Raw genomic sequence first — 27583 nt, 5'->3', positions numbered from 1 at the left:
ACTTAGGTTTATTTGCATTAGTTTATTTTATTACATGGTGGGGGAGGGAGGGGCAGGGGGTTTTCTGTTACTGATGTTTTGGGGTTTTTTCCTCTGAAGAACCTAGTACTACTCTACCAAAGCAAAACACTATAAGCTCCATTCTTTCCCTGCACAGCATCCAGAACTATTTATTCAAGTTAAACCTCACCATCCATTTCTGAGTCACTGTCGTTCAATGAAGGAATGTTGAGCAGTGTCTGCTTTCTGTCCCTGAGGACAACCAACTGAAGCTTCCCCCGTGACTTCTCAATCAATTTTCGGGCATCAGCTAAAGACATGTTTTCTGTCACTGTACCATTGATCTAGACATAAAAAGGCAACAATAGTACTGTAAGTGAACAAACAAGTCCGTATTGTGCTCAAGTTTAATAGTGAACATTACTATAACACAACTTACTCCAGAGTAACCACTGTAACAAGAGCCTGTTAGACTGCTATCAGTATAACCAGAACAGACCTTGAGAATGATATCTCCTTCATGAAGGTTGCCATCTTTGGTTGCTAGGCCAGTACGGGTCATTTCTTTTATGAAGATCTGACTTCCAAGCCGGAGACCATATTCTGCAATCAAAGAAATAATCCATTGTGTCTCAGAAGAAGAGCGAGTGGGCATTTTTTAAAAGCTACACAGTATACACAGAATCATAGAATTGTTTGGGTTGGAAAAGACCTCTGAGACCATTGAGTCCAACCATGGACCTTACACCACCATTGCCATTAAACCTTACGCTGAAGTTCCATGTCCATATGCTTTTTGAACACCTCCAGGAACAACAACTCCACCAAGTCCCTGTGCAACCTATTCCAATGCCTGACTGCTCTTTCCATAAATAAATTCCTCCAACAAACCTCCTGTGGCACAGTTTCAGGACATTTCCTCTCATCCTATCACCTGATAGTAGAGAAGAGATCAACCTCCACCTCACTACAACCTCCTTTCAGGTAGTTCTAGAGAGTAGTAAGGCCTCCTGTCAGCCTTCTCGTCACCAGACCAAAAACCCCCAGTTCCCTTGGCCTCTCCTCCTAAGATGTGTTTTCCAGACCCTTTGCCAGCTTTGTTGCCCTTCTCTGCACATTCTCCAGCAACTAAATGTCCAGTGTAGTGAGGCACCCAAAACTGAAGGTGCAGCACATTTCATTACATCAAGAGGAAAGAAAAAAGAAAATGCAAGCCTGGTGAACCCACTTAACCATAAGATAACTGTCCTGTTTCTGTGCTGTCACCACAGTAAGAACAAACAGCAGTCCAAAACAAACAGCAGTCCAAAACCAATTATAGATGGATGATTAATCTGCACCTTCAACAGCAAAACAATGCCTTTGATCTGGAGGTGTTTGTAACATCCTGGTCTAGATTCTTTCTCTGTATCACTTTTTGCATGGCAAAGCAAAAGAGTCCAAAAGCACTAATAGAAGAGTTGGGGTTTTTACCAGTTGCTGCATGCCGACCTCGTACCCCTAAGTATTTCAGTAGTTTCAAGAAAAGAATTTTTTTCATTTGCCATCCCACTTTTTTCCCCCTCGCTGATCCAAGTTACTTGGATCAGTATATTTACTACTTCAAAAGAATGGCAAGACTTTTAAAAAAAAAAAATCACAGCATAGAACAACAGGAAAGAAATAGCTCTCTGCTTTAAAAAAACAAATTTAAGCAAGCCTGGCAGAAATGATTACCAAATTACTAGCTACATAAACAGCTTAGAGAGAAATGTAAGATGCCTTTATCTCTATACCTATCGGCATTACCTTTACAATTGGAAACGTATGCAGGGGAAGCAGGAGGAGGAGAGAAAGGGATCATTGCCAGAGTCAGTGGCAAAAAGAGGTTAGCTCCTGCACGCAGGAGCAGAACATTACGTGAGCAGAACATTCTTACAAATTGCAACAGAAAAACGAAAAAAAGCCGACACACAAAACCCATACAAGGAAACCACCACGTGGAAAAAAACCAACCTAAACAGAAAAGAATGCACAGCTCAACCTCAGATATTCTTTATAGTGCAAAAGTTTTTATTTCACTGAACTTGAAAGATCAGGCTTCTGGCTTTCATTCACACACTTGAATACTCAAAGAAAGTCTGTTTCAGCTATTGCTATTTCAATATTCTTTAACTATATTCTTGAGTATCCAGATGTAAACAATCCTTGGAACTATAATTTAATTACACTGCAGGGAAGAAATTAAGTGTAGTATAAAAGGCAGAGTCTACTCTGTATCCATTGTATCACCAAGTCTAATCTTAATCATGATCGGATCCATGTTTCCCACCAGAAACAGAAGAATAGGGCAGAGAAAATAGAAAATCAAAGGATACAGTGGCTTGAAAAGAGTGAAATGATACAGGTGAATAGTTTGTTGTTAAAAGTTCAAGGGGCTGGAGAAAAATGCACTGCAAACCAGCCAGAAGGAATGAAAGAACAAGTTAAGCAATCAGTTAGAAAACTTGACATTTACCCTTTAAAAGCACAGAATATTCAGCTCCTCTCCCACCCCGGTCAAAATAAGATGTGCCATCAGAATTCAGTTTCTTTCCTGCCCTACTACACCTACCTTCATTATGTCTGCCTTTTGTTAAGAGAACACTGATGGGCCCGTTTGGATCCTGAGGGCCTATGTAGTCATGTTGATGGTGCATTTCAGGTGAAGGACTTCGGGAATGAAGCCTATCCCGACTTCGACTCCTCACTTCCCTCTCATATCTAGGATCAGGTTGAGATCTATGACTATAACTGGGTGGGCTGTAGTCTCCTCTGTAATTCTGTTCATAGCCATCCCTGTCAATGCTCCTTCCCCTGCTCCGATCTCTTCTGTAGTCTCGATCCAAGCTCCTGTCAACACTCCTGCCACGGCTCCGGTCACGGCTGTAGCTGCGTTCCTTATCACGGTCTCTGCTTCGGTTTCGTCCTCTATCTTGTTCATCTCTATAGCTCTGATCCAGGCTGTTCCCCCAGCTTTGGCTGCGCCCTCCATTACCACTATGCCAGCTTCTGTCACTATAGCCACTTCGAGCACTCTTGCCATCAAATTCTGCGTGGTCATCCAGTACATCTAAAGCTCTGTCTTCATAGTCAAGAGAGGGGCTTCTCTTCAGCACAGCAGCCTGCACTTTCCTTGGTCTTTTCACTACCTGTTCAGTGCAATATGAAACAAACAAAACACACCTCTAATAGTCAGAAATTGAAATTAACCATTAATATTCTTCACGCATCAAATCCAGGTTGGTGAAAAATCACACTAATTCAGAGAATAAAACCCAGTAGGAGAATTCTTTTAAAAATCAGATCAATACCCACATTCTTTTACCTCTGCAAGAGTATGAGTAATGATTTTTTTTTCCCTTTTTCTAGATGATTTCCAAAAAATGTAAAAAGCCCCAAATAGACAAAGTTGTAGATGTCTCAATTCAACTAAAGCAAGCCAATCTGGACAGCAAATTCTTGGGCAAAGTCTATGTATGCAGGACATCGTTTGCCTCACATAAATTTGGGTTTTGTACCTCCCACTCATTCAGTAAAGTTAAAGACTGAGTACATACATTTTATTTCCTGGTTTTCAAGCAGGATAAATCTGTGACACTGATATTGAAATTTCTCTCTGTTTGCCCACAGAAATCATGCCTTTGCTTTTTTAATTTACTTTGTACATCCTATTGGGCAAAGGCTTGGTTTGCTTTATGCATTTGTTGTAGATTTCACAGAAGAAACCCCAAACCATCGCTGCTTGCACAGGTACACACCACTGCAGAGTGAATACATTTGTAATTTACTTACAATGGTGGCCACTCTTCCACTTTTCCTAAGCTGTTGAACTGCAAAAGAATGTGGAACATTTTCCATTGGGGTTCCATTAACTATGACCACCCGGTCATTTTCTCTGGAAGAGGGGGAAGGAAAAAAAAAAATTTAAGAGCACTCTTTATGAAAACTTTGGAACAAAGTTTCTTTCTTTTCTTGGATTTCATTCACTTTAAGCAGACAGCTTTGCTTCAAAACTGTGTTTTACAGTACGGTGCTTGAATACCAGAAGCAGCTTTCAGTATATTTAAAAACTAGTAGCAGTGCCTATCTTTATACAGCTACTATGTCCAGGTAGGGTACCTTGTCACTAAGTGGAAAAAGATTTTTGTTTTTGAAAGGATGCTTGGAATGCTCATTAAAATGTCTCTTCTTAATTTTTTTCCTTAGTTCTTTCAGAATTCCTAGTCTTTCACAACTATTGCTAGATTTTTATTTTTTTTTCACAACAACATAGGATTTTCAGAAGAGCTTCAATTTGATGCACCCATAGCTGTATTCAGACAAATCCTGACAAGTACCATTCTAGCAGACATTTTTGAAAGACTTGTGTTCAGGTTCCATCTACTCTGAAGAAAGATGATTGCAGGGGAAAAAACAACCATCCAAACAACATTATACAAGTAGTTCTCTTTGCCCTAACACAAATACCAAAAGAAATTACTAATTAGTCTCTTTAGACCTTCTGCATGCCATATAGGCCTGTAAGAGGAGCCCCATAGACAGAAAAGCATTCCAACACAGAAAGTGCCAGAGATTGGAAAAAAAAAACAATCAAAAAACAAAGAAACCTAAAGTTTAAAAAAAAAAAAAATCTACCACTTTTAATTTATTAATTTATTCCATTGACTGGTCAATTACTGAGGTCACAGTCAGGGCACTACCTTTACCAGTTACTTGTTACTATGCTGATTTCTGATATACAAAAGAACTCTTTAGTACCCATTATTTTCTCTTTAGTGTGATCAAGTCACATCACAACCTTCTTTTTTTTGCTACAAAGCACAGGTTTTGTACAGAATCAGAGGACCGTTCTGGTTGGGAAAGACCTTTGTGATCCTTGAATCCAACCTTTATCTAAACCATGTCCCTTACCACCACATTTATGTGTCTTTTAGACACCTCCAGCGATGGGGATTCAACCACCTCCCAGGGGACCCCATCCCAGTGTTTGATAGCCCCTTCAGTGATTAAATTGTTTCTAATATCCAAGCTAAACCTCCCCTGGCACAACTTGAGACCATTTCCTCTTGTCCTATCACTTGTTACTAGGGAGAAGAGACCAACTCCTGCCTCGCTGCAACCTTCTTTCAGGTTATTGTAGAGAGTGAGAAGGTCTCCCCTCAGCTTTCTCTTCTCCAGATGAAACAATCCTAGTTCGCTCAGCCAGTTCTCATAAGTCTTGTTCTTCAAATTCTTCACTGGCTTTATTGCCTTTCTCTGGACCTGTTCCAGCACCTCAATGTCTTTCTTGTACCAAGGTGGCCCAAAACTCAAGAGTATTTGAGGTGTGGCCTCACCAGTGCCAAGCACAGGAGCATGATCACTTTTCTGGACCAGCTGGCCACACTGTTCCCAACACAGGCCAGGATGATGTTGGCCTTCTTGGTGTGACCGTTTTAGGCTATGCCTTTAAGAAAGGGACAGTTACTGGAACACTCTGGCTGAATGTTTTGGTGTAAGAATGAAAAGCAAAGATATTCTAAACGAATTTCATTGGTAGATTGGTAAAATGCAACTTTAAATTTTAGTTTTAGTTCAGTTGGTGTTTCAGTCAGTTCTCTCCATTCCAGTCTGCCTGAGCAGCTGCTGTCTTTCCTCTGTGCTGGATGGAAGAAACTAATTCTTTGCTTAGCACATACTTTTAACTAAAAGAATTTCCTCCTTAATAATTACTTCTCTCTCTCTCACCCTTTTTGGGAAAAAAGGGAGGAAAGGGGAGAAGGGGGTTTTGGGGGGGGGACCCTTCTCTCTGGAGGAGGAAAGGTTTTCTGTGTTAAGTTCTTTGCTGTATATTTCTGTATATATTGTAAATACTGTATATTGTGTATATATTCACTGCATGTCATCCTGCTTGTAAAATATAGCCCTTCCACTGTAGCTTCTCCGACTGAGTTAGCTGTGGTTTTCTGTTTGTGGGGGAGACCTGAACCTTCTCTCACCACCACACTTGGTCTCCTATGCACACTGCTGGCTCGTGTTTAGCTGGCTGCTCATGAACACCCACAGGTCTTTTTCTACTGGACAGCCTTCCAGCCACTATGCCCCATGCCTGTAGTGCTGCATGGGGTTGTTGTGACCCAAGCTCAGGACCCAGTATTTGGCCTTGTTCAGTGTTACACAGTTGGCTTCAGCCAATCAATCCAGCCAGACCAGGACCCTCTGTAAAGCCTTCCTACTCTCAAGCAGATCAGTGCTCCCTCCAAGCTTAGTGTCATCTGTGAAGTTACTCAGAATGCACTCCATACCCTTGCCCAGATCAGTGGTAAAGTGTTGCAGTTTGAGCTGGGTACCCCCCTGATGTGTTCACTTCCTGTGTCCAGAAGTCCAGCCCAGAGGGGTGGACACAGGAAATTGTGTATTTCTTACCACAATTCTTTGCACCACTATAAGATCCAGTGCGGGGTCTAACACGCTCTCTTTTCTTCCTCCTCCATCAGCCAGTAACTGGGGGAGATGTCTGCTGGCTTTGGGCCTGGCTAGGCCCAAGGCCACAGGGGGATGGGCAGTCTCAGACCTGGCCAGCTAAGACTAGCCCAGCAGAGGGAGGGGGAAGAAGGAGCCCTGGGGGTCTCGGGTGTACCCTCAGGTGGGAATGGGATGCCTCTGGGTTTGCTTTGGGATCTTCCTTTGTCACTGTGCTTTGGGTTTTCTGTAACATTCACTGCTTTCTATTTAAACTTTCATCACTTTTGCAATCCATTTGTCTGAGTGTTTTATTCCTGCCCGTGGTGGGGAGAGGGGGGGCTGCCTCAACCCAGCACATTCTTGGTAGCAGAGGATGGTTGTAGTGGGGAGGGGGTCTGCCTTCAAACCCACCACATTCTTGGCGAGCCAGGCAGGAGAGGAGTTTGTTATTGTGCACATTCTGCAGATCGGATTGCAAAAGATAAGAGAGTTTAAATTTAGTTCTGGGCGTCGTTCTGGTTTTCTGACAGTTGGGGCTCAAAGTGTTATTGTTGGGGCGATTGTGTGAGTTCCTGTGGATTGCAGGGGGACACCTGGTGCATGGCCGGTGGCACGGAGCCCCTCCTGCTATTTCAAGCAGGGGTGGCTCTTAACCATCGGAATTGGGGCTTCGCTTAAGAATGCGGGACCTGCTCCTCCTCCACCTTTACTCTCTGCGGAGCGGCAGAAGCGGCAGGGGGTGAAGTGGGGGAAGGGGCAGCGGCGAGCAGATCAAAGTCAGGTCTGTTCTCGCTGCGGGGTAGGGCCAGCCGCGGCGGAGCGGGCGAGCCCGGCTCCCAATACCCAAGAAGGGCGAACGGGAACTCAGTTCGAAAGCTGTTCTCAAGGGCCCTGGGGACGCGTTTATGGCTTTCTCTGGAGGAGCCGTTTGAATGTCCGAGGGGTGGAGGTGATTTTGATTCTGTACCGCGGCGGTAGAGGTGGCTGGAGCCCAGCTGTATGCTTGGGTTGCAGCGGCGAAGGGCCGGGCCGTGCGCTCAGAGCGGCGATGGCGGCTCGGGCCGTCCTGCTCGGGCTGTGGCGGTGGCAGATTCGGCCGTGCGCCTGGGGCAGCGACGGCGGCCCGGGCCGTGCACTCGGGCTGCGGCGGCTGAGGGCCAAGCCATGCGCTCGGAGCGGCAGCGGCGGCTCGGGCCGTCCACTCGGAGTACGGCAGGGACCAGCCCTATTCTCTTCCCCAACGTTTTTGGATGAGTTTCGAAAATGGCGCCTAGCACCTGGCTCCACCTCCCTTCTTCTCAGCAGGTTGTGGAGCAGCCCCTCCCTTTCCCAGGGTGGGGCTGTGTAGTTGGAGCTGTCACATCTGCGGTACGCGAACGCCCAGTGGAGGGGCGGTGTACCTGTGGCATGCATCTGTGTAGCCTTGGGCCGAGGCTGAAAGCGGTCAGCATTGGGCTTGGGATAGGTCCGTGCAGTGTTGAGAGAGGCTCAGCGTGCTATTTTCCTGGAGGGATGGAAAAGCAGTTAAAGCCTGATTGTTCTGACTGGCTAGCCCCAGGGGTGGAAATATGCCGCTGAGTAAATACAGATGGGAATGAAGGTTTGGTTGAGAAGTGGTGAGGTTCTTTCCAGGTGACCAGAATGTCCAACGGATCCATGAAGACCTTGCACCGCAGAAGAGTGAACTCTGCATCGCGGGAGGTTCCATTAGATGAGAGGAGAAGGACTGGAATGGACTGACACTTGAGCTTGAATGAGAGACTGTTTGAGTGGACGCCCAGATGAAGAGATGGACTTCGCCAGACGTGTCATCAGAAGATTTCTGATTTGATGATGCGCAAAGATTATGGTATGAAATAAGGGGTGGCGTGTTGCAGTTTGAGCTGGGTGCCCCCTGATGTATTCACTTCCTGTGTCCAGAAGTCTGGCCCAGAGGGGTGGACACAGGAAATTGTGTGTATTTCCTACCATAATTCTTTGCACCACTATAAGATCCAGTGCGGGGTCTAACACGCTCTCTTTTCTTCCTCCTCCATCAGCCGGTAACTGGGGGAGATGTCTGCTGGCTTTGGGCCTGGCTAGGCCCAAGGCCACGGAGGATGGGCAGTCTCAGACCTGGCCAGCTGAGGGAGGGGGAAGAAGGAGCCCTGGGGGTCTCGGGTGTACCCTCAGGTGGGAATGGGTTGGCTCTGGGTTTGCTTTGGGATCTTCCTTTGTCACTGTGCTTTGGGTTTTCTGTAACATTCACTGCTTTCTATTTAAACTTTCATCACTTTTGCAATCCGTTTGTCTTGAGTGTTTATTCCTGCCCATGGTGGGGAGAGGGGGCTGCCTCAACCCAGCACATAAAGGTATTTAAGAGAACTAGCCCCAATGCTGAGCCCTGAGGAACACCACTTGTGACTGGCTGCCAATTGAATTTAACCCCATTCAACACCACTTAGGGCCTGGACATCCAGCCAGTTTTTCACACCATGAAGCATCCACCCATCTAAGCCATGTGCAGCATTTCACAAAGAGGATGCTGTGAGAGACAGTGTTAAATGCTTTACTAAGTCCAGATATGCGTATTTTGAAAATGGTTTGTTAGCTGCTTCACAAGAATCCTTTTAGTGAGTCCTTCAATAACCACTCCCATGTCAGCTCTTTCCTTACCTATCAAAGATCTATGACAGAAAGGATGGAATCTACTCTTTTGAATTACTATTACTGCACACCTTTGTCATTGTAGCCGTTTGACGCTGTGCCTTTAAGGAAGGGGCACACTGGCTAAATGTTTGTAAAATATTTTGGTATTCTAAACGAATTTCATTGGTAGGATTGTGGGAGGTGAGGTTGGGCCCGGCGCAGCTGGGAACTTTCTCTCAGTCTTCCTTCCTTCGCTGTTCCTCTCGGCTGGATCTGCTTCTGGGATTCTGGCCAACTAAGATAAGATACTAACTCCCTGTGCCAGGCCTTTCTTCCTTTCCTGCCCTGTTAACCGTCCACATCTCGTTTCTACCTCTTTTGGGGGAGAAGGGAGGTAGGGGGGTGAAGGGGGCACAGGGGGAAGCCCCCTCTGTGGGGGGTCTGGTTTCTGGTTGAGTTCATTTGCTGTATATTCCTGTATATATTGTAAAATACCTCTATTTGTTGTGTTACATATAATCTGTTTCCTTGTAAAATACAATCTCATTTCTCTGACTGGGTTTAGCCATGGTCTCTTTCTCAGTGGGGGAGGGAAAGCAGAGCCTTTCCTTTCAAACCACCACAGTCATACTTCCAAATTGTCTACTCTTCATCAGGTATTCCAGGTCAATGGATCAAAAAAAAAAAAACAAAACAGCAGTAGGCTAGAAATTCTTTATCCATGCCCACAGATCTAAAATTACTTGTCCTCACTAAGGAGATATTACCAGGAGAACTACAGAAAAACTTTATTTCCATATTTTTTTGCTTTTAAATATAAAAGAAATATTTAGCAGTATTTTAATTTCTTTCCCCCCCCTCTATTATTGCTCCTGGTATCTTAGAAATGAAGACCCTTCTTTGGGCTAACTTAAGCCATTCTCATGAAAACTACTGACTGATCACTAGATGTTTTACCCTGAGGAAGACCAGGAAGAATGTTTTTAAGATGCTAAGTACTTCTACTACTTCTTTAAAAGAAATGCAATCTTGAGAAACATAACTATAAACATAACATAACTATAAAAGCTTTTCAACAGCACTGAAATTTAGTTTCATACAAAACAGCCAACAGAAACACTTCCAGATGGAGTTTGCTTGTTTTGTTGTTTGTCCCTTCCATGCCAGTCTGAGAAGTAAGAAATTGCTTACTGAAGTAATCCATCTGCTGGGCCACCTGGGAGAACATCTGAAATGACTATCGATGTTTCACCATTTTCAAAATGAGGATTATCTCTGCCACCAGAAACTGCAATTCCAAATCCTCTTTTTGAATCCTTTAAAATAAAAACAAATACAACAAAACTCAATCCCAGCCAAAGGAATTTTGACGGGGAGAACAAAGAGTATCGTAAATATCCCTGTGATGGCACTCTACATAGGCATTATTTAAAATATGATAGCTGCATATGAAGAGTTGCAGCAATACACAGCATCTCTAGATTTAAAAAAGAATGGGTTTAGAAATTCTTGCAACAAGATGACATGTTCTGTATTCCAAAACCTCAGTCTACAGCCTAATGATGGTTAGTAATTAAACAAAAGACCAGCTAATTTAGCCTGAATTTTGCTTTACCATCTCACTGGCTATTCATACCAAATTTGTTGTTAAATCTGTTTTGTTAGTGGTGCTTGGAAAAATGGAACAGTGTTTCCAGGATCTCATCTTCACTATGATTGACACCTAGTTCACAATAGCAAGTTACACCTTGATCAAATTAAACAAAGCTGTGACTTAAAGAAAAAGCAAGCAGTGAACTTGTGTACTTTCTAGAATTACCCTCTCTCACAATCATCTATTTTATACATGCAATTTATGTCAAGCCAGTTATCACAGAACTATGCCCTAAGACAGCATTCATAAGATCAGGGAAACAATGGAGTACAAAGGAAGCATATCTGTAACAGCAGACCTAAGAATGGTTACCACATAACTGAACTGTAGACAACCATACATTTTGTTGAACATACAGGTTTAATATTATCAGTTATTTAACATACACCTCCCATCACTATAAAATTCAAATTATGCTACATTTAAACAAGATGTTTTCATATAGTGGCAAAGTAATACATCAAATCAAAGTGGTGCTTTTTCCCAACTCATACTGAGTGCAATTCACCAAATACCAGCCCATGCTCCACCTAAGTCAAAATTGGGTGATTATTTCTTCAAGGAGGAAAAAAGCACTTTATTTGCTGCACCATAATTTTACAGGAAGCAGTTTGATGCTTCAAGCCGAAACCATAGCAGAATTCATTGCTAGCAGCTGATGCAGTTAAGCCCTCCATCACTTCAATAGTATAAGCCTATCTCTGAGGCAAAGAAAACAACCTAACGCCCATTTACACAATATTCAAGATCTGAAAAGCTGGAAATTACAGGAATAAAGGTCTGCTTCTGGACATGATGTCTGGAGGTCCCGTCCAACCCCAAACATTCTGTGATTCAGTAATTCAGCACATAAACCAGGCTGTGTACGAAAGATCTTTTTTTTACTGTGGGTCATCAAATTGAGTTAATTCAGAACATGTTAAAAAAAAAAAGAAGACAAGACATGCAGCACAGTACAGGCTGTTCAGTGAGCCCATATCATGAAAACAGCTGGGAATACCACCACCACTGACAAAGCACACATCCAGTGCCATGGTGTGGCAGCCTAGTCCTTAGAGAACTCAAGATCAAGTGGGCTACTTTTTTTCAAACTCAAAAGGCCTCTGTATAATGAGATACTTCCTCTCTTCTTAGAGTAATTTGTTTAAGAGACATCTGAAGTCCATGTATATTGGAAATTCTGATGATAGCAGTTTTCAGATATATTCTACACTGGTAGATATTAAAGTATAAAACAATAAAATGAGTAGTATCATGCCCAGTGATTATTATAAAGTTTGCACACTAACTGTAACTGCTCAATAGAATTGTCTGCTATGTTTTTAAAGATTATTCAATGATTAATCTTGTTATGTGGCTGGCATGTGGTGTATCACACTGTCATTGCAAAGACCAAACAGTAGCAAATACAGCACTTGAATTGTTCATTTAATTTGCTCATAACATTAAAGAGACACACTGTTATGGGTGTAACTAGTAATTAAACTTTAAAATGAAAAACATATCTGCTTTGGACATGAAGTTAATCCTGCTTTAGGCTTGGATATGATAATAGCATCTATTGCAAAGTGTATTTAGACTAACAACATTTAGACTAAACCAGTGCTTGAATATTTGAAACCTAAAAATATAACAGGCACTCACTCACCTTTTGTAAGGTCACAGTGTACTGTTCCCACATCAACTCTTCCATGCCTGGGGCCTGTTGCACATAGAAACCAATTAGTAAACCACAAAGCATACAACTATCTAAATTAAAATGTGAAATATAACACAGGTATAAAAATATATGCATATTCTAATATTTTAGTAGAGTTCGTATGGAATGTATGCATTTCAATTTATTAAGTTTTTTCTTTAAAAAAGGCAAAAATATGATTATGTCTGGGGTGGCAGAATCCCCTCACATTTTACTAATTCAACAGCCCATTCTGATTTTCTGGAAAAGTCATTCAGCAAAAGCATTTAATTCAGATGACACTACCATTATACAGACCCAACTCAAGTGACACACATAACACTTAAGATTAGCAGTTGACACAGGTTTTCAAGATGAACTAGCCTTCACATCTTCTGCTTCATGTTCATGTGGATTTAACAAAATGTTTTGTCTGCTATGAATTATGTATCTGAGTATTTAAGTTTCCCTTAAGAAATGAAAATTTACAGGAAAACACAGTGTATCATCATATAACACTGGTGCATACATTTCTGTGAGACTTCTTACAAACACTTTCCCCCCCTTTCCAGTTAAAACTTATACTGAACTGATCAGTTTATCTTACATGATATAACCTGAAATCTTTCCAACATCACAGCTTAAAATGTAATTCAGAATAATCATCCAGCTGTGATGCAACATATAGTAACACAGACAGCCCCTTCAGAGCCTGTCCTGTAAAATTAGGAGAAAAATGAGTCACAATATTTGACACACTGCAAACATTTCAAAATGCAAAGCATCTATTGCAGACATAAAATCCTTAAGTATGCATGTACTCCAGCAGTCAGTTTGTTTGTTTTACTTCTAAAAAGTGGTCCCTTTTGGGAAGCTAAGAGTTTGCTCAGAAAACTGAAGTTCAGGCAGAAGCTCAGTTTTGAATTAACAGTCTTTATAAAGGCACTGAAGAGATTACTGACAACTTAAACTCCAAAGCAATAGTCAGAGAAGTGCATTCATCGTATTTCCAGAGTAAAAGTCTTCTGATAGTATGCAACTGTTTGGCAAACTATGGATGATGTATCCCAAATGCAAAGAACCCTGAGATGTATTCTTCCAGTGAATTCTGAGTGTCTCAAAGAGAAACTAGGCTTGTATTTTCCACTGCACTTTCACTGTAATGAAAAGCAAACTTAAGACATGAAGTCCTGCTCAGAGTTCCTCAGTAGGAAGCACGCAGTTATTCATCATTCTTACCAGGAATTTTATAACACTGAACAGTGTTAAATTTCCACTGTTCTCCCACAAAATGAACAACACTCTCCAGTTTGAGAACCTTTTGAATCCAATTTCAATTATAATAGCTGAAAGAAAGGACGTCTAATATTAAAAATAACACAAGTCACTATTTCTAAACTTCTACTTGTCTAGATCAGACAAGAAAGAGTGGCATTTGTAACTGTTAGCATTAAAATACATGTCCTGAGTCAGCAAATTACTCTGCTGAAGCCCCTGGTGAAATTATTTTATCTGATATTCCCATTTAATCAAATGACATGCCTAACCCTTCAACTAGCTGACACTGAATTGTCTCACTACATATAGTCCCCTACACAGAGACCCTTGTGTAAGTAAATAATTTCTCCTTAACTAGGTACTTTTTCAGAGCTGTTGTGGTGCTGTGGTACCCAAAGTGACTAGGCTTGCTTGTCTGGTATGTATGAAAATGTGTAAATAATTTAACTACTACTGACCCCTGGCTGCACCATCACTGTCCTCCTTTTCTATGATCTTTTTAAGCTCTGCAGAAAATCAGTACTGAAGAAGTGCCATTTAAATTCCAGTTGATTTCACTGAAGACAGTTTTAGAAATGAGACAATGAAACGCTGGGTAAAATTTGAAGGTCAAGCACACGGGTGCAAATTTTGTAGAAGCAAGAGAGGGGGAAAATATTTTCCATCCTTCTCACCTTATGAAAGCCTCAACAATTCTTGCTACATGTGTAACAAGAACGTCACTCAAATGAGGTTTGCGCTGTACACAGTTCTTAGCAACACTGCCTCCCAGCCTAGAATAGAGTCCAGCGCTGTGCAGGCAGAAGAGTAAGGCAGGCAGGGGGGCATCGATGAGAGCTCACTAGCCATGGGGACACAGTACACGCCTTACTCTTTCAGAAACTAATACTAGGACTTTCAATACACTTCATACTAAAGAAAGGCCTGGGAAATGACTGCTTATTCAGCACAACATCACAGAAAAAGGACTGAGGAAAGCACTGTAAAGACACTGGGGATGGATTTCTGGGTATGAAACAGGTAAGCTGAAAAATTTCCTTACAGAAAACAAGGCCTCTGTGTAATAAAGTATTGTAAACTAACAGGTTAGGTTTATTTTGCTCTGACAAATAAGTTTTGTAGTATATGGTCACAAAAAATTAAGTATCACAGAATTAAGTATTTGTTAAAGTAACACATTTTTTAGAAACTTCTCCTTAGGAACCTGTTTCCCATTTGCTGTATGCTGTATTACCAAGTGAGGTATGCTATGCATTTGCAAAAGCTGATTTTGTGCAACATAGTTACCAAGACAACAGGACTAGTTCTGCCATATTGATAAAACTATGCAGGCTCTGTAACACAGTTCAGAGAACTGAATGGTCACCTAGGAAGCCTATAAGGCAAAAAAGACATCTGTATTCCCTCAAATATCTAAGCAATAACCTCTTTAACACTATAAAGCATACTGCTGTTTGTCATTGCCACAATGCTAACCCACACCCACAGATTAATGGAGAAGGTGGAGAGGGAGGGAGAAACTACAAATGTTATAAATCATCAGATGGAAGACTCCAACACAGTCACAAAATTCCTGTATTCCATGTCTAATAACATGACTCTCCTCTGAATGCATCAGGCGATGGCTTACAAAAAGCGTCCAACACCTTGTCAATTTCTTCATACTTCATCTGTAAGGAAACATAGAGGGATTCTGAGCAGCCTGTGCATCCCTTACAGGATCACAATTTCACTGCAAGACTGCACACCAAAACACTGGAGAGAGAAAGGCAGGTGAAATAGTTAAGAACCCCACTTTCAGTAACTGTTTTGCAAGTCTACCCAGGTTTCACACACACAGAATGCTACCTGCAGTAAATGCAAATTAATGTAATTAGCTAGTCTAAATTCATTAGTGACTAAAGTCAGTCCATTTCTAATTAGAACACTGTAGTCAGGATTTGCTTAAATTTGCCTAATGCTCATATATGACAGGTGCTTTTTATATACCCAAAATAGACTGCTTAACAGAATCTTTGTCAGAAACCTAGTTAAAGTCCTAAAATCATCTGTGAGCTACAAACAGGCAGCTGCTCCAACTCTCACTGACAATCATCAGAGATTTATGCAATCACTTGCTACTGAGAGATCACCGAAGATTTCATTCACGCTGAAAGAAGATCAAAACCAGAAAACCTGGCACAACAGTTATCTGTCTATAAAAATGAGTTGGAAAGGGGAGGGATGTATGGAAGGGTGGGGGTAGAGGGTGGGGGTGGGGAGAGGGAAAGAAAAGACTTGAAGCAAGGTGCAACAAAAAAACAACTCACGTGCCCTTTCAAAATCCCCAACTTTTTGACTGCATGAGACCACATTCTCTGCAGAGCTTGAGCTGTCTTCATTGTTGCAGGATATAATCTGTGCGGGGATGCCGTACATCCCCGTCTTTTCATCCGTTTCCACCACTCAACAAAGTTATGTAATTCTAATACAATAGTGGCCTACATACTCAAACAAATCCTGCCATCAGTTTCACACAGAAGCACATCAAAACCACAGCAGGGAAATACACCAGGAGTTTAACTAACTTTCACTTTAGGAAGGCCCAGGAAAAAGTAGTATTGTAATCCAGCCTTTTTTGTTTTTAATAGCATGAATCAATAGGTAGCAAGTTATTCTTTTTCCAAGCACATATGGGTTCACCCCACCAGGAACCTAGTTAAAAGAAAAATGTCTTAGGAAGCACAGTGTAGATTACTTCTGCACAGAAAATTAATACTCTGACTGTAGTATTTTATAGTAAAAATTACCACTTTACTCCAATATCTTGAGTAACTGCTTTAGCAGCCTCTATCAAGTCTTAACAATTCAACTGCTAAATTCAGGAAGTCCTTATGCAGAAACAACTGTATACTTGCATGTAATCTCTTCAACTGCACATGTGAAAATACATATAAACACTTGCAGAACTGTGGATTTGACTTCAGCAAGGAAAAAGGGAAACAAAACCAAAATTCTAATAGCTGCAACTAACAGGCCCTCCCTCTGCCCTCAAAAATTTCGTAAGGTATTTGTATGAATTATAAGCTAATCATACAGACAAACACATGATTTTATTGGAAAATAGGTCAAGCTATCAGTTCCATCTATGCTGCATGAATGCTGTGAAATTTAAGCCTTAAGCGAACTCTTCCCCTAGACTTTATGTAAATAAGTTTCACAGGCAGGGGACAGATAGGAACACATGCCAAGTTCAGTACACAATGCTAACCAAAACCTCTATCCATAGACTGCATTTCCTGCTAATGGCACAATTATAACTGCTGAAGAGCAAGAATTCAAACTGCAGTAAAAAATGTGGAGGTGGGTGGGTTTATTTATTTTTTTTTTCCTTTTAAGCTCATGACTGAAAGCAATGGCCTGTGTTTTAACTGTGACATCATCTCTGCACTAACCAGCATTGCACCTTCAGGGCTGAGCTGCCTAAGGTGAACACCATTCAGCCTGCACCAAGGGGACCCTGCAAAACTGCATAGGCTGGGGCTTCCCACTTCCAGATCACATTTGTGGATCTAAGTAGTTTAGACTGTAGTTAGTGAAGATTAGAGTTTTGTCCAAAAAGTTTACAATCTCCATCAACATTTCTAAACAAAATACTCCTTCGTCTGAACAGGCTTATATTCACAACTTCTAAGTCCAAATATTAAAATTATTTATGTTTACAAAATCAACAGGAAGAAGAAACAAATGTAAGGATCTATGTGAGGCCTCTCTAGTACTGTCTTAGCTCTCCTATTCTTTTCCTCTTTGCCTTCAACAATGCTACAAATAGAGATATATCATCAAAACGCCTGTGGTGACATGGAGAAAAAAAATGGCAAAACGTTGCCCATGTGCTGGAGTGGTTCTATCCACACATATCTTTTCTCTAAAAGAAAATCAGAAAAACAGAGGGATTAACACCACCAAAATGTAAAATCGACCTGGGGAGAAAAAAAAACCAAACACCAAAAACAACAACAAAAAAAACACCCCCACACAAAACAAACAAAAAATCGGGAAGTCCCAGAATGTTACTGCAACATTTCTTGCATAGTCGTAACAGGAGCTTTGAAAAGACTGATGAGGAAGGCTTTTGAGTTTGGGTATTTTATTTTGAAGGAAAACATTTTCTCCAGGATAGGAATTCCTCCATTCAATTTTTAAAGTTAGATGCAAAGAGTAATTTTTTTAAACTAACAACCACCCACTTTCCCAGACACTGCCTTCGGTTTCCTTTACAAAGGATAAAGGAAACGAAAGCCCAGCTTCACCCCAGCACAGTATTACAGATGCAATTACAAGCTTTTTGCATTTCACACCTGTTTCACTTCTATTATCCACAGACATTTAAAATGAAACTTTCTGAAAGCAAGCTCAACTCCAATGAGACACACACACCTTAGTCTGCTGTGGAAGTCTACCCAGACACTAAAATATTTGTAGAATCATGTGAGGGAAAATAACTGAAAGCTAAGCATGCCTTATTCTGTAAATTGGGAGGGTAAAAAGAAAAGCGGAGCTCCCAGAAAACTCAAAGCAACTTACTAATGTCTTCACAGCCTGTATCTCTCTGCTCAGGTGAAGAAAGTGCTTCCTTACCTCACCATGTTCTCCCCAGCAGGAAAGCTAACTATAAGTGTTGTATTTATCACTGTTCTGATCTCTTCCTCTCTTGCCAGTGAAGAAAAAGGGTGTGTCCTCACGTATCTAGACAAGGCCGTGTAAGTAAACAGAAAGGAAACCTGAAATGGTCTTCCTGGCACTGTTAACTGAAGTGACAGGGGAAAAAAAGGCTCTTCATCCCCTTCCTCCTCACCTTCTTCATCTGTTACATGCATGAAGGCATAAAAATTTTGAAAGCTGAGTCCAGGTTTTCCCTAAAGATAACCTTCTACACTGAAGATTATCAAGAACTTCAAGTTTCATTGTTACTCTTCTAGCCACAGATAGGAGCAACCAAGAGCAGCATCAAGATACCTGGAGCATACTTGGTCTCAAAGACCAGATATGTTATCAGAGGATTCAGGAACTGCCCTCCTATGGCACCTACCTGCACAAAGGAAATTATGACAGACAAAATTGGATGGTTCTAGACTTAAAGGCATTAAATATGCTGATCCACTTCAACTCCTGGTGGATGTTCTGTGGATCCCCTAAACAGACAGTGGAAGCTGAGTAAAAGGAGAAGCAATCCCTCTAACATTAGTGTGTGGCATGAAGGTCCACACCTGTTCTTTTTCAGCTGTGGCTGCAGCCTACTAGGCTATTACAGATGACTATGAAAAGACAATCATGCACGACAAGCTGCACATCCCGAACCTCCCAAGTATTCTTAACCAACATAGATAAAAATGACTGAAAATGAACAGGGCCTTTACTAGGCCTTTCCACTGCAGTAAGAAAGGTCACTCAAGCCACTCTGAAGCAGAAGACTCTTAACTGAAGCAGTTTCATGAAGTATCTGCATATGGTACAGCAGATATTTGATTTTAAGATCTAGAAGATGAGAAAAATCTATTAACCCTAGATACAATACATGTGGTATCTCACAAAAAAAAAAAAAAAAGAGGGATACCTAATTTTCTACCACAAAAGCATTCCCTACCTTTTGTGTAGGTTCCTGCAATCCCTAGAAGGGCAGTAAGTTCACAGAATGATGAATATCTCAAATTAAAGGAAGAGAAGTGAAAAAATGCGGTTTGCAGAAGATATCCACTAGCAGTAACAATTGTTCTTCAACAAGGCAGGAATTCCTCTGGGTTTTTTTTCCCTCCATGAAGGAGAAATACACATAAAGGTCAACTCCATGTTAAAAGACCATCAGCTCCACTTTTGGTTTTGAGTAAAATCAAAATGGTGGCAGCAAGTTAAAAAGAGCCATGTACTGTACAAGTAAATATATTTCTGCACTGAAACAAAATCTTTTGACGATGAAAAAAATTTCACTTTTAAATGAGCTATTCAGACAATCCTTTTCCTCCGGCGGGCAATTATTAGTTAGATATAGCCTTCGCTTTCTCTCAAATTCCTTGAGAAGAACAAAGAACCTAACAGAAAATATTTTGCCTGTAACATGTATTTTACTATTGGACTTTTGTGTGAGGAACAACTTTTACCAGAATAGATTTAGAAATAGTAATCTCAAAATAAGGGTTGTCTAAAAAAGCCTATTTAAGTAATTTATAAACTGAGCATGTTTTCAATCATTCATTCTTCAGAAACATAAATAGAACTGGTTTTGATGCAAAGAATTGACAATGTCAAAAACTTTTCTTAACCCTATTTCACTTAAAATACACTGCTCATATACTATAATTTGTGAATTTGATCTACAACAGCACATATCTATTCCAAATATTAAAATATAAAACTTTACTTCCTAAGTTACATGAAAACTTACAAAATCATCAAACAAGAACCAAGGTTTTTTTTGTTTGTTTTACTTCTATCGGGAACAGCTAGAATCCAGCATGATGACAATACCCATAGTCATTATGTGACACTGTGCTCAGTACTATTTCACTATGAATTTTGCTTCTGGTGGCAAAACTAAGCCTTTTTCAAAAATACCTAGTACCAAAGCTGTCACCTGTAGCACTGAGAGCATAATTCAGGCTTCCTGACTTCAAGTTAAGTAACCTACCCACTAAAAAGTGTGCAAGGAAGCAAACAGAGATTGCCTCCATTTCTCTCACCACAAAAGCCCCTGTAATAGGAAAATAGAGGTCAACCTTCTGCCATTGTGGGAGCATTGTGGGAGTTTTAGCCAGCTAACAGATGGGGAAAATTTCCAGGGTGGCAGAACTGACATAATTTCTGTGCCTCTTGTTGCACTGTGACACTCCAAATGCCTTTCAGACTGCAAATTGAACTAGAAGTCAGTCTTACACAGAACTGAGAAGATGAAGGGCAACAGTGCTATTCAGCATACTACTGAGGATATTAATGAACAAACACATCTAGGTCTCATTTGCATTGCAGCCGTATCACTAACATTCATAGTGTGGCAGTTTAAGGCTATGCCTTTAAGGGTTTTTTTACAGATTTCAAGCAGAAAAGTAGAAAAAGATAAATCACTACTGGGTGTAAAAAGTAAAATCAAAGATAAATCTAAACAATTTCATTGGAGAAATATCTGCTGTAAGACTGCCTGTACCGAAACAATCTTTCTTCTGATCTCTTCTCGGCTCACTTCATACTCTGAAAGGGGACTAACCCTGCTTCCGCTTGACCCTGGCTGCATTGTTTTGGGATAAATCTAACTGCTACTTTTTTTCTGTTCCTTTCTCCCTTTTTGACAAGGGCAGGGCAGGGAGCAGAGGGACAGGTCTCCTGGTCTTAGACCAGGGGGATTTTCGTGTTGTTCATTAACTGTAAATATCTGTAAATACTGCATATTTTGTACCTATTCATTGCATTCCATTGTAGATTGTACTTTTGCCTGTAAATACAGCTTCCATTTGCTTCCAACTGAGCTGGTCTGGCAAAGTTAATATTGGGGGGGGGCAAATCTCAAGCCACCACACACAGCATAATGCCTTGCATCTTCTAGTACACAAAGGTTGTTTAAAAAAATCAGGTAAAGGAGATGGGAAAAAAGTTGTATACACACAGATCTCAGGTGATCTGAGCTCTGACAAGCTGTGTGCTCTTTAATTCAAAATACACCACTTAATCCAGCTCACAGCACATCAAGGGCAAGCAATGCTTAAAGGTAACAAAGAATATCATGCAATCTGCCCATAACAGCACTCCCTACCCTAACATTTTTTTCTAAAAGGGAATAACAAGTAGCCTGGTAACTGAAAAGAAGCCAGTAAATAATGCAGCATTAGGCATCCTTGTGTTGGATTACCAAGTAAACCAAATAATATCTGAATAGCTTTATGTATTTCAATTGTACTAAAGAAACACCTAAAAAAAAAAAAAAAAAAAAAAAAGAGGAGGCTGTGTATATAAATATCTAAGTAATGCATGCACTACTGTCCTATGGCAGAAAAAGAAAACATCACAGTTATTTTTTCATGGAAATTCTTATCTGTTCATGACAGTAAGATACTTCCCAGGGAAAGTGTGTTTTCTTTATATTTAAAGGCAAACATTTACCAATTATATTGAAGAGTTTCAGAAATCAGGACAAGCACTTTCAAAGGAAAAAATGGAGAATCAGGACCTTCTTAAAATATTTTGAGTTCTAGTCACAGATGACCGTATGAATGGCAAATAAAAATCCAAGCGGTTGGTTTTGTATGGGTTTTTTGGTGTAATAGGACAAGGGGCAAAGGATATAAACTAGACTACAGGAAATTGCACCTCAACATGAGTGAAACAGAGCACTGGAACAGCCTGCCTAGAGAGGTTGTGGAGTCTCCTTCCCTAGGAACTTTAAAGACCCATCTGGATGTGCTCTTTCATGACCTGCCCTAGGTGATCCTGGGCGGTTGCACTTGATCTTCAGAGGTCACTTCCAACCCCTACTATCCTATGATTCTATGTCCTAAATACCTCCAGGGATTGTGACACCACCACTTCCCTGGGCAACCTATTCCAGTGATTGACAACCATTTCAGTGAAGAACGTTTTCTAAACCACCTCTGGCACAAATTGAGTCTGTTTTCTCCTATCCCTTGCTACTTGGGAGAAGACACTTCATTGCAACCTCCTTTCAGATAGCTGTAGAGAACAGTAAGGTCTCTAAACAATCACATCTTCTCTCAGCTGCACTTCACAGGACTTGCACCAGCTTTGCTGCTCCTCTTGTGGCTTTCTTGCAGTAAAGGGCCCAAAACTGAACACACTATTCAAGATGTGGTCTCACCAGTGCACTGGAGTACAGAGACACAATCACTTCCATCATCACACAATCAACCAGGTTGGAAAAGACCTCAGAGATCATCAAGTCCAACCTATTACCTAACACTTCATGACTAACTAAACCATGGTTTCAAGTGCCACATCCAATCTTTTTTTGAACACCTCCAGGGATGGTGACTCCACCACCTCCTTGGGCAGCCCATTCCAATGGCAAATTACTCTTTCTGTGAAGAACTCACCTCACCTCGAACCTAAACTTCCCTTGGTGCAGCTGAGACTGTGTCCTATTGTTCTGGTGCTGGTTGCCTGGGAGAAGAGACCAATCCCTTCCTGTCTACAACCTCCTTTCAAGTAGTTGGTAGACAGCAATAAGGCCTCCCCTAAGCCTCGTCTTCTCCAGGCTAAACAACCCCACCTCTCCCAGCCTCTTCTCATAGGGCTTGTGCTCGAGACTTCTTACCAGCCTCCTCGCCCTTCTCTAATGCCCTTCTAATGCTGCTGGTGACACTGTTTCTTATACAAGCCAGGATGCTATTGGCCTTCTTGGCCAGCTGGGCACACTTCTGGCTCATGTTCCAATGGCTGTCAATCAACATGCCCAGGGTCTTTTATACCAGGAGCTTTCCAGACACTGCCCCAAGCCTGCAGCATTGCATGGTGTTCTTCTGACCCAGGTGCAGGACATGGGATTTGGCCTTGTTGAACATCATACAATTGGCCTTGGCCCATTGATCCAATCTGTTCAGGTCCCCCCTCTGTAGAGCTTCCCTATCCTCAAGAAGCTCAACACTCCCTCCCAGTTTGGTATCACCTACAAAATTATGGAAAATGTGCTTAATTCCCTCATCTAGATCATTGATAAAAATATCAAAGAGAACTTGCCCCAGTGCTGAGCTTGGGGGACTACCACTTGTGACTGGTTGCCAACTGGATTTAACTCCATTCACCACAACTCTCTCTCTCACACACACAAGTGTTCAATGGAAAATACCTGAAAATTAAATTTTCTGAGTAGCTTTAAGAAAACCGTAAGAAAACGTAACGTCTTCTCTTTTTAATCTTTCATAGAAGAAGAGATTACTACCCTCATATGTATACTTTATCCTGATAGTCATAAGCAGGTTGTGTATCTTGTCTGTTGGCCCATATTCTAGAAAAAAAACATTTAGGAAGATTTGGCAAATGTAATGTAATATATGGATATAATTTGATATATAAATATATTAATAAAAAGATGGTTTAATATACATATAAAAACACCCTGCTTTTTTCCCTTCCCTCTCCAGGAGCTGCATTTCCATCTCCTACTGAATTTGCAGGACACATTGAAGACAAGCCCAGCAAAACTAGCAGAAAACCTTATATTCCAAAAACACTACAAAGTTTTTGCCAAATTATTTTTGCACAAGGCAGGCAATTCATGAGAGGCGTTATAGTCTTAGAAAAGATGCAGTGTCTACAACTCACAGCGCACCCACTGAGACACTAGATGGTGCAGTGATGCTGCAGCTGCGGCACACACTGCTTCTTTGCCCCATAAAAGCTGTTTATTTTGAGTTTTAGATAATACAAATTCAGGCTGTTGCTTTGTCACACAGCATGGTGTAATTGCTCTGAGAAACTACACTCAGCATTACACCACATTTCAATTTATTTAAGTGTCAAACGGGATGGCATTGGAGTTGGCATTTTGTAACTAGAATTTATTTAAATTAAAAAATTCTGACAGCTTGTTAGGTCAAAATTCTATTTTAAATCTTTCTTTTCAAACTAAAAATGACAGGAAGTGTGACAGTACAACAAGGTAGTAGGTGGTTTTTGTTTTGTTTCTTTAATCTCAAGCACATATTCTACCACCAAACAGAATTCTCTGTTTGGTTTAAATTCCAGCTTTATTAAGTGCCTTTCCACCACAATTATTTAAAGAATTAATTGCACTGTTTATACAAATGAAATAACCATATTTCCCAAGCAGTTTTATGTTCTAAGAAAAGAAACATCTGGTACTCCAAAGATAAACTATGTATATCAGCAACACCAAGACACCATGGAAATGGGAATCTGAAAACTTCTAGACAAGATTTTGAACCGCTATCATCAATACAGTTGGACCTGAAGTTAGAAATGTTAACATTTTAACACTAACAATAAAAAGGAGAATTATAGCTACACTTTCTGGAGTGAAGCTTTTTTCTTCCAGGCTACTTTTAACCTAAACACAAGAAGCTTGTACTTACAATAAGTCTTTTAATATGCCGATTTTGCTGACATAAAGGCATAATTTCTCATTATATCAAAAAAGTCAAGCAACACACACACACACAGTCTGGAGTCTTCCAAAATTAATTCACTTGCATTTCACATTACTTGTGATCTCTGCCAGTAAGAGCAACAGCTAACCATATCCATTCAGCACCCAGAAATTATTTAGGGCTGCATGGTGCCTTTTAAGAACTATGACACTTAGTTATCTTTTTTAACAACTGCCTGTTCCATCTCTAACTATTAGAAGGGAGTAAATACAAAAGCTGCTTTGACAACATGCTACCAAGAGCAGGTCAACGGTGGAAGGGAAGAATGGCAAGAAGAGTAAAAGGCAGTAATTATCCAGCAGACTATAACCAATTCAGAGCTTGAAACTCAGCACTGATTCATCAGCTTTGCAGGCTATACAAATTAAAATTATGCACGCAAAACTTCTAAACTTCTGGGATAAAATGTAAGACATGAGTGGAGTAATTTACACTTTTTGCAGCTGAACAGTATTGAGCTTAGTTGCATACATAGGCCTCATTAAAACCTCATTAAAAACAAGTACAACATCTCATTGCAAACTAAACAAAAGCCTATTCAAGATGGGAGGGGTGGGGAGGGAAGGAAGAAAAAAAAAAAAGAAACCAATTGTACCCAAACCCAAAGCACAGATGCAAGATACACAGGTCTTACCTACTGAAAACCTAAAACTTATTAAAATATAGCTTAGATATATTTCATGAGCAAGTTCCTTCCACTATTTTTTGCCCAACAACAGTTCTGTCATTATGCTAGTGAAATTATGCTGCAATTGTTCCAGTGCTTCCCCCAACGGGAAGCAACCAATTGTTCACAATTGGTGAGGGAACAGCTACGACTGAAATACAAAATTCCCATTTTGGAGATGAAAACAGATCCCATTTCCAAAACAAATGAAAAATAGTAATAATTTTTAAAGAGAAAAAGTATTTTTAAATATTTTTTTCTCTTTAACAATTTATTTCCCTTGAGAAATAACATTCTGAGAACTAACTTTTTTCATAAAAGCCTTTTTCCTTTTTTACATGTTGCTTCACAGAGGAAAGTCAGAAGATATTTTTCCCAAGTGTTGAGATGTGCAGAGTCAGTCTAACAGAGGAGACTTATAAACACCAATTTACTCTCCCATAGGCGTTGAAGGGGTTCTAAAGAACAGACCGCACCTCTTGGGGCATGGCATGTGTCCAGTCCCACAATAAAGTGGATTTTTCCACCACTCCTTTTTCAAAAACACAGCAAGGCTTCAGGAGAGAAACACCTGGAAGGTGAAACAATTTCAGTTGAAGATTGAGATTAATTCAGGTAAAAGGCTGACATCATACTTGTGATGTAGCATACGTACATACACACCGGAAAATTAAGAGAAAGTATTTGCTGGTTTATTTTCTGACAGTTTTTCTAGACCTTCACTTTGTCACAAAGTCTAAGGCGCTAGCAAGTTTTTTTGCATGCACTACAACAGGGTAATGCTACGGACGGGACATTAAATTTTCAGTTCCCCTAATCAATACAGGCTGTGGTGGTTTGAAAGGAAAGGCTCTGCTTTCCCTCCCCCACTGAGAAACAGACCACGGCTAAACCCAGTTGGAGAAATGAGATTATATTTTACAAGGAAACAGATTATATGTAACACAACAAATACAGGTATTTTACAATGTATACAGGAATATAAAGCAAATGAACTCAACCAGAAACCAGACCCCCCACAGAGGGGCTTCCCCCTGTGCCCCCCTTCACCCCCTCTACCTCCCTTCTCCCCCAAAGAGGTAGAAGACGAGAAGAAAGGGGAGTTAGTACAGCAGACGGAGGCCTCTGCACAGGGAGTTAGTTCTTATCTTTTGGCAAGAAGCCCAGAAGCAGATCCAGCCGAAAGGGACAGCGAAGGAAGGAAGACTGAGAGAAAGTTCCAGCCACGCTGGGTCTAACAATCTCACCTCCCACAATTCTACCAATGAAATTCGTTTAGAATACCAAAATATTTTACCCACACAGGCTTTAAAGGCTATTTCTGATTTAACCACCCCATTCACTTTAACTGTAAAACCTGACGCACTTCTTTCCAGCCATACTGTTTCTGTACCTTCTGCCCTGTAAGATGTCTCTGTAAATGAAGCCTGAGAATCAAAGCGCTCAAGCAGTTTGTGCGTAAGCCAGGTTCAAAAGGAACTTTTTTTTTGGGGGGGTTGGCATCATAAAAACAAACACAGACACACAAACAACAACCAACACCAAACCCCACAAAAATCCCAAACCAAAACCCCAATGAACCAAGGGATAAAAACCACCATAAACCCCAAAGGTCTGTTCTAATGTACGTGCAGTATCAGGATTTGATGAGAAGGTAAATTAAAGTCACTAGTTGTGCATAATAAATTTAATCATGCTGGGAAAACTAATTTTAAAAAGAAAATTAACTGGAAAAATTGAAGTGCAGCCACCATTTTTTTTTTTTTTTGCAGAATCAAGTTATCCTATGCAGCCAAAGCATAGGTTTTGCTCTTGTGGCATCTTAAAATAGAAAGTTGAAAGAATAAAAGCCCAAAGCATGATATGCATATTACATGGTCAAAAGCACGGATTACAATTTTACTGTACTTCAGTGATAAATCTTCTACTGCTTCTGTTTTCGAATGCTTCAACTTACTGCACTCATATTCAAACAGCAAACTAAGCAGAAGTGACAAACTCTAGCATCATGGGATTACTGGTGAGAAACTGCATTTCTGCTATTCCATGATCCTTACAGACTCCCC

The 27583-nt window shown here is 40.8% G+C and overlaps 1 protein-coding gene across 2 annotated transcripts in view; it reads right to left on the bottom strand.

Moving 5' to 3' along the window:
• The window catches only part of TJP2 (tight junction protein 2), a 66929-nt gene that overhangs the window by 16350 nt on the left and 22996 nt on the right, over positions 1–27583 (bottom strand). Inside the window, exons 1-7 of one of the 2 annotated variants that reach the window (XM_054177891.1) lie at positions 16013–16139; positions 12396–12449; positions 10285–10409; positions 3814–3916; positions 2594–3170; positions 500–603; positions 191–344 (exon numbers count right to left, since the gene is read on the bottom strand). In XM_054177891.1, coding sequence (XP_054033866.1) covers positions 191–344; positions 500–603; positions 2594–3170; positions 3814–3916; positions 10285–10409; positions 12396–12449; positions 16013–16135 — 1240 coding nt within the window. In that variant the 5' untranslated portion in view covers positions 16136–16139. Of the gene's footprint in view, positions 1–190; positions 345–499; positions 604–2593; positions 3171–3813; positions 3917–10284; positions 10410–12395; positions 12450–16012; positions 16140–27583 lie in introns of those variants that run through there. The other variant, XM_009906615.2, reaches the window with a different exon arrangement.

This window comes from Dryobates pubescens, chromosome Z (genome assembly GCF_014839835.1).
Source record: "Dryobates pubescens isolate bDryPub1 chromosome Z, bDryPub1.pri, whole genome shotgun sequence".
NCBI classification, from domain to species: domain Eukaryota; kingdom Metazoa; phylum Chordata; class Aves; order Piciformes; family Picidae; genus Dryobates; species Dryobates pubescens.
The sequence above is the reverse complement of the archived record's forward strand: the minus strand, read 5'-3'. Positions and strand labels throughout refer to the sequence as shown.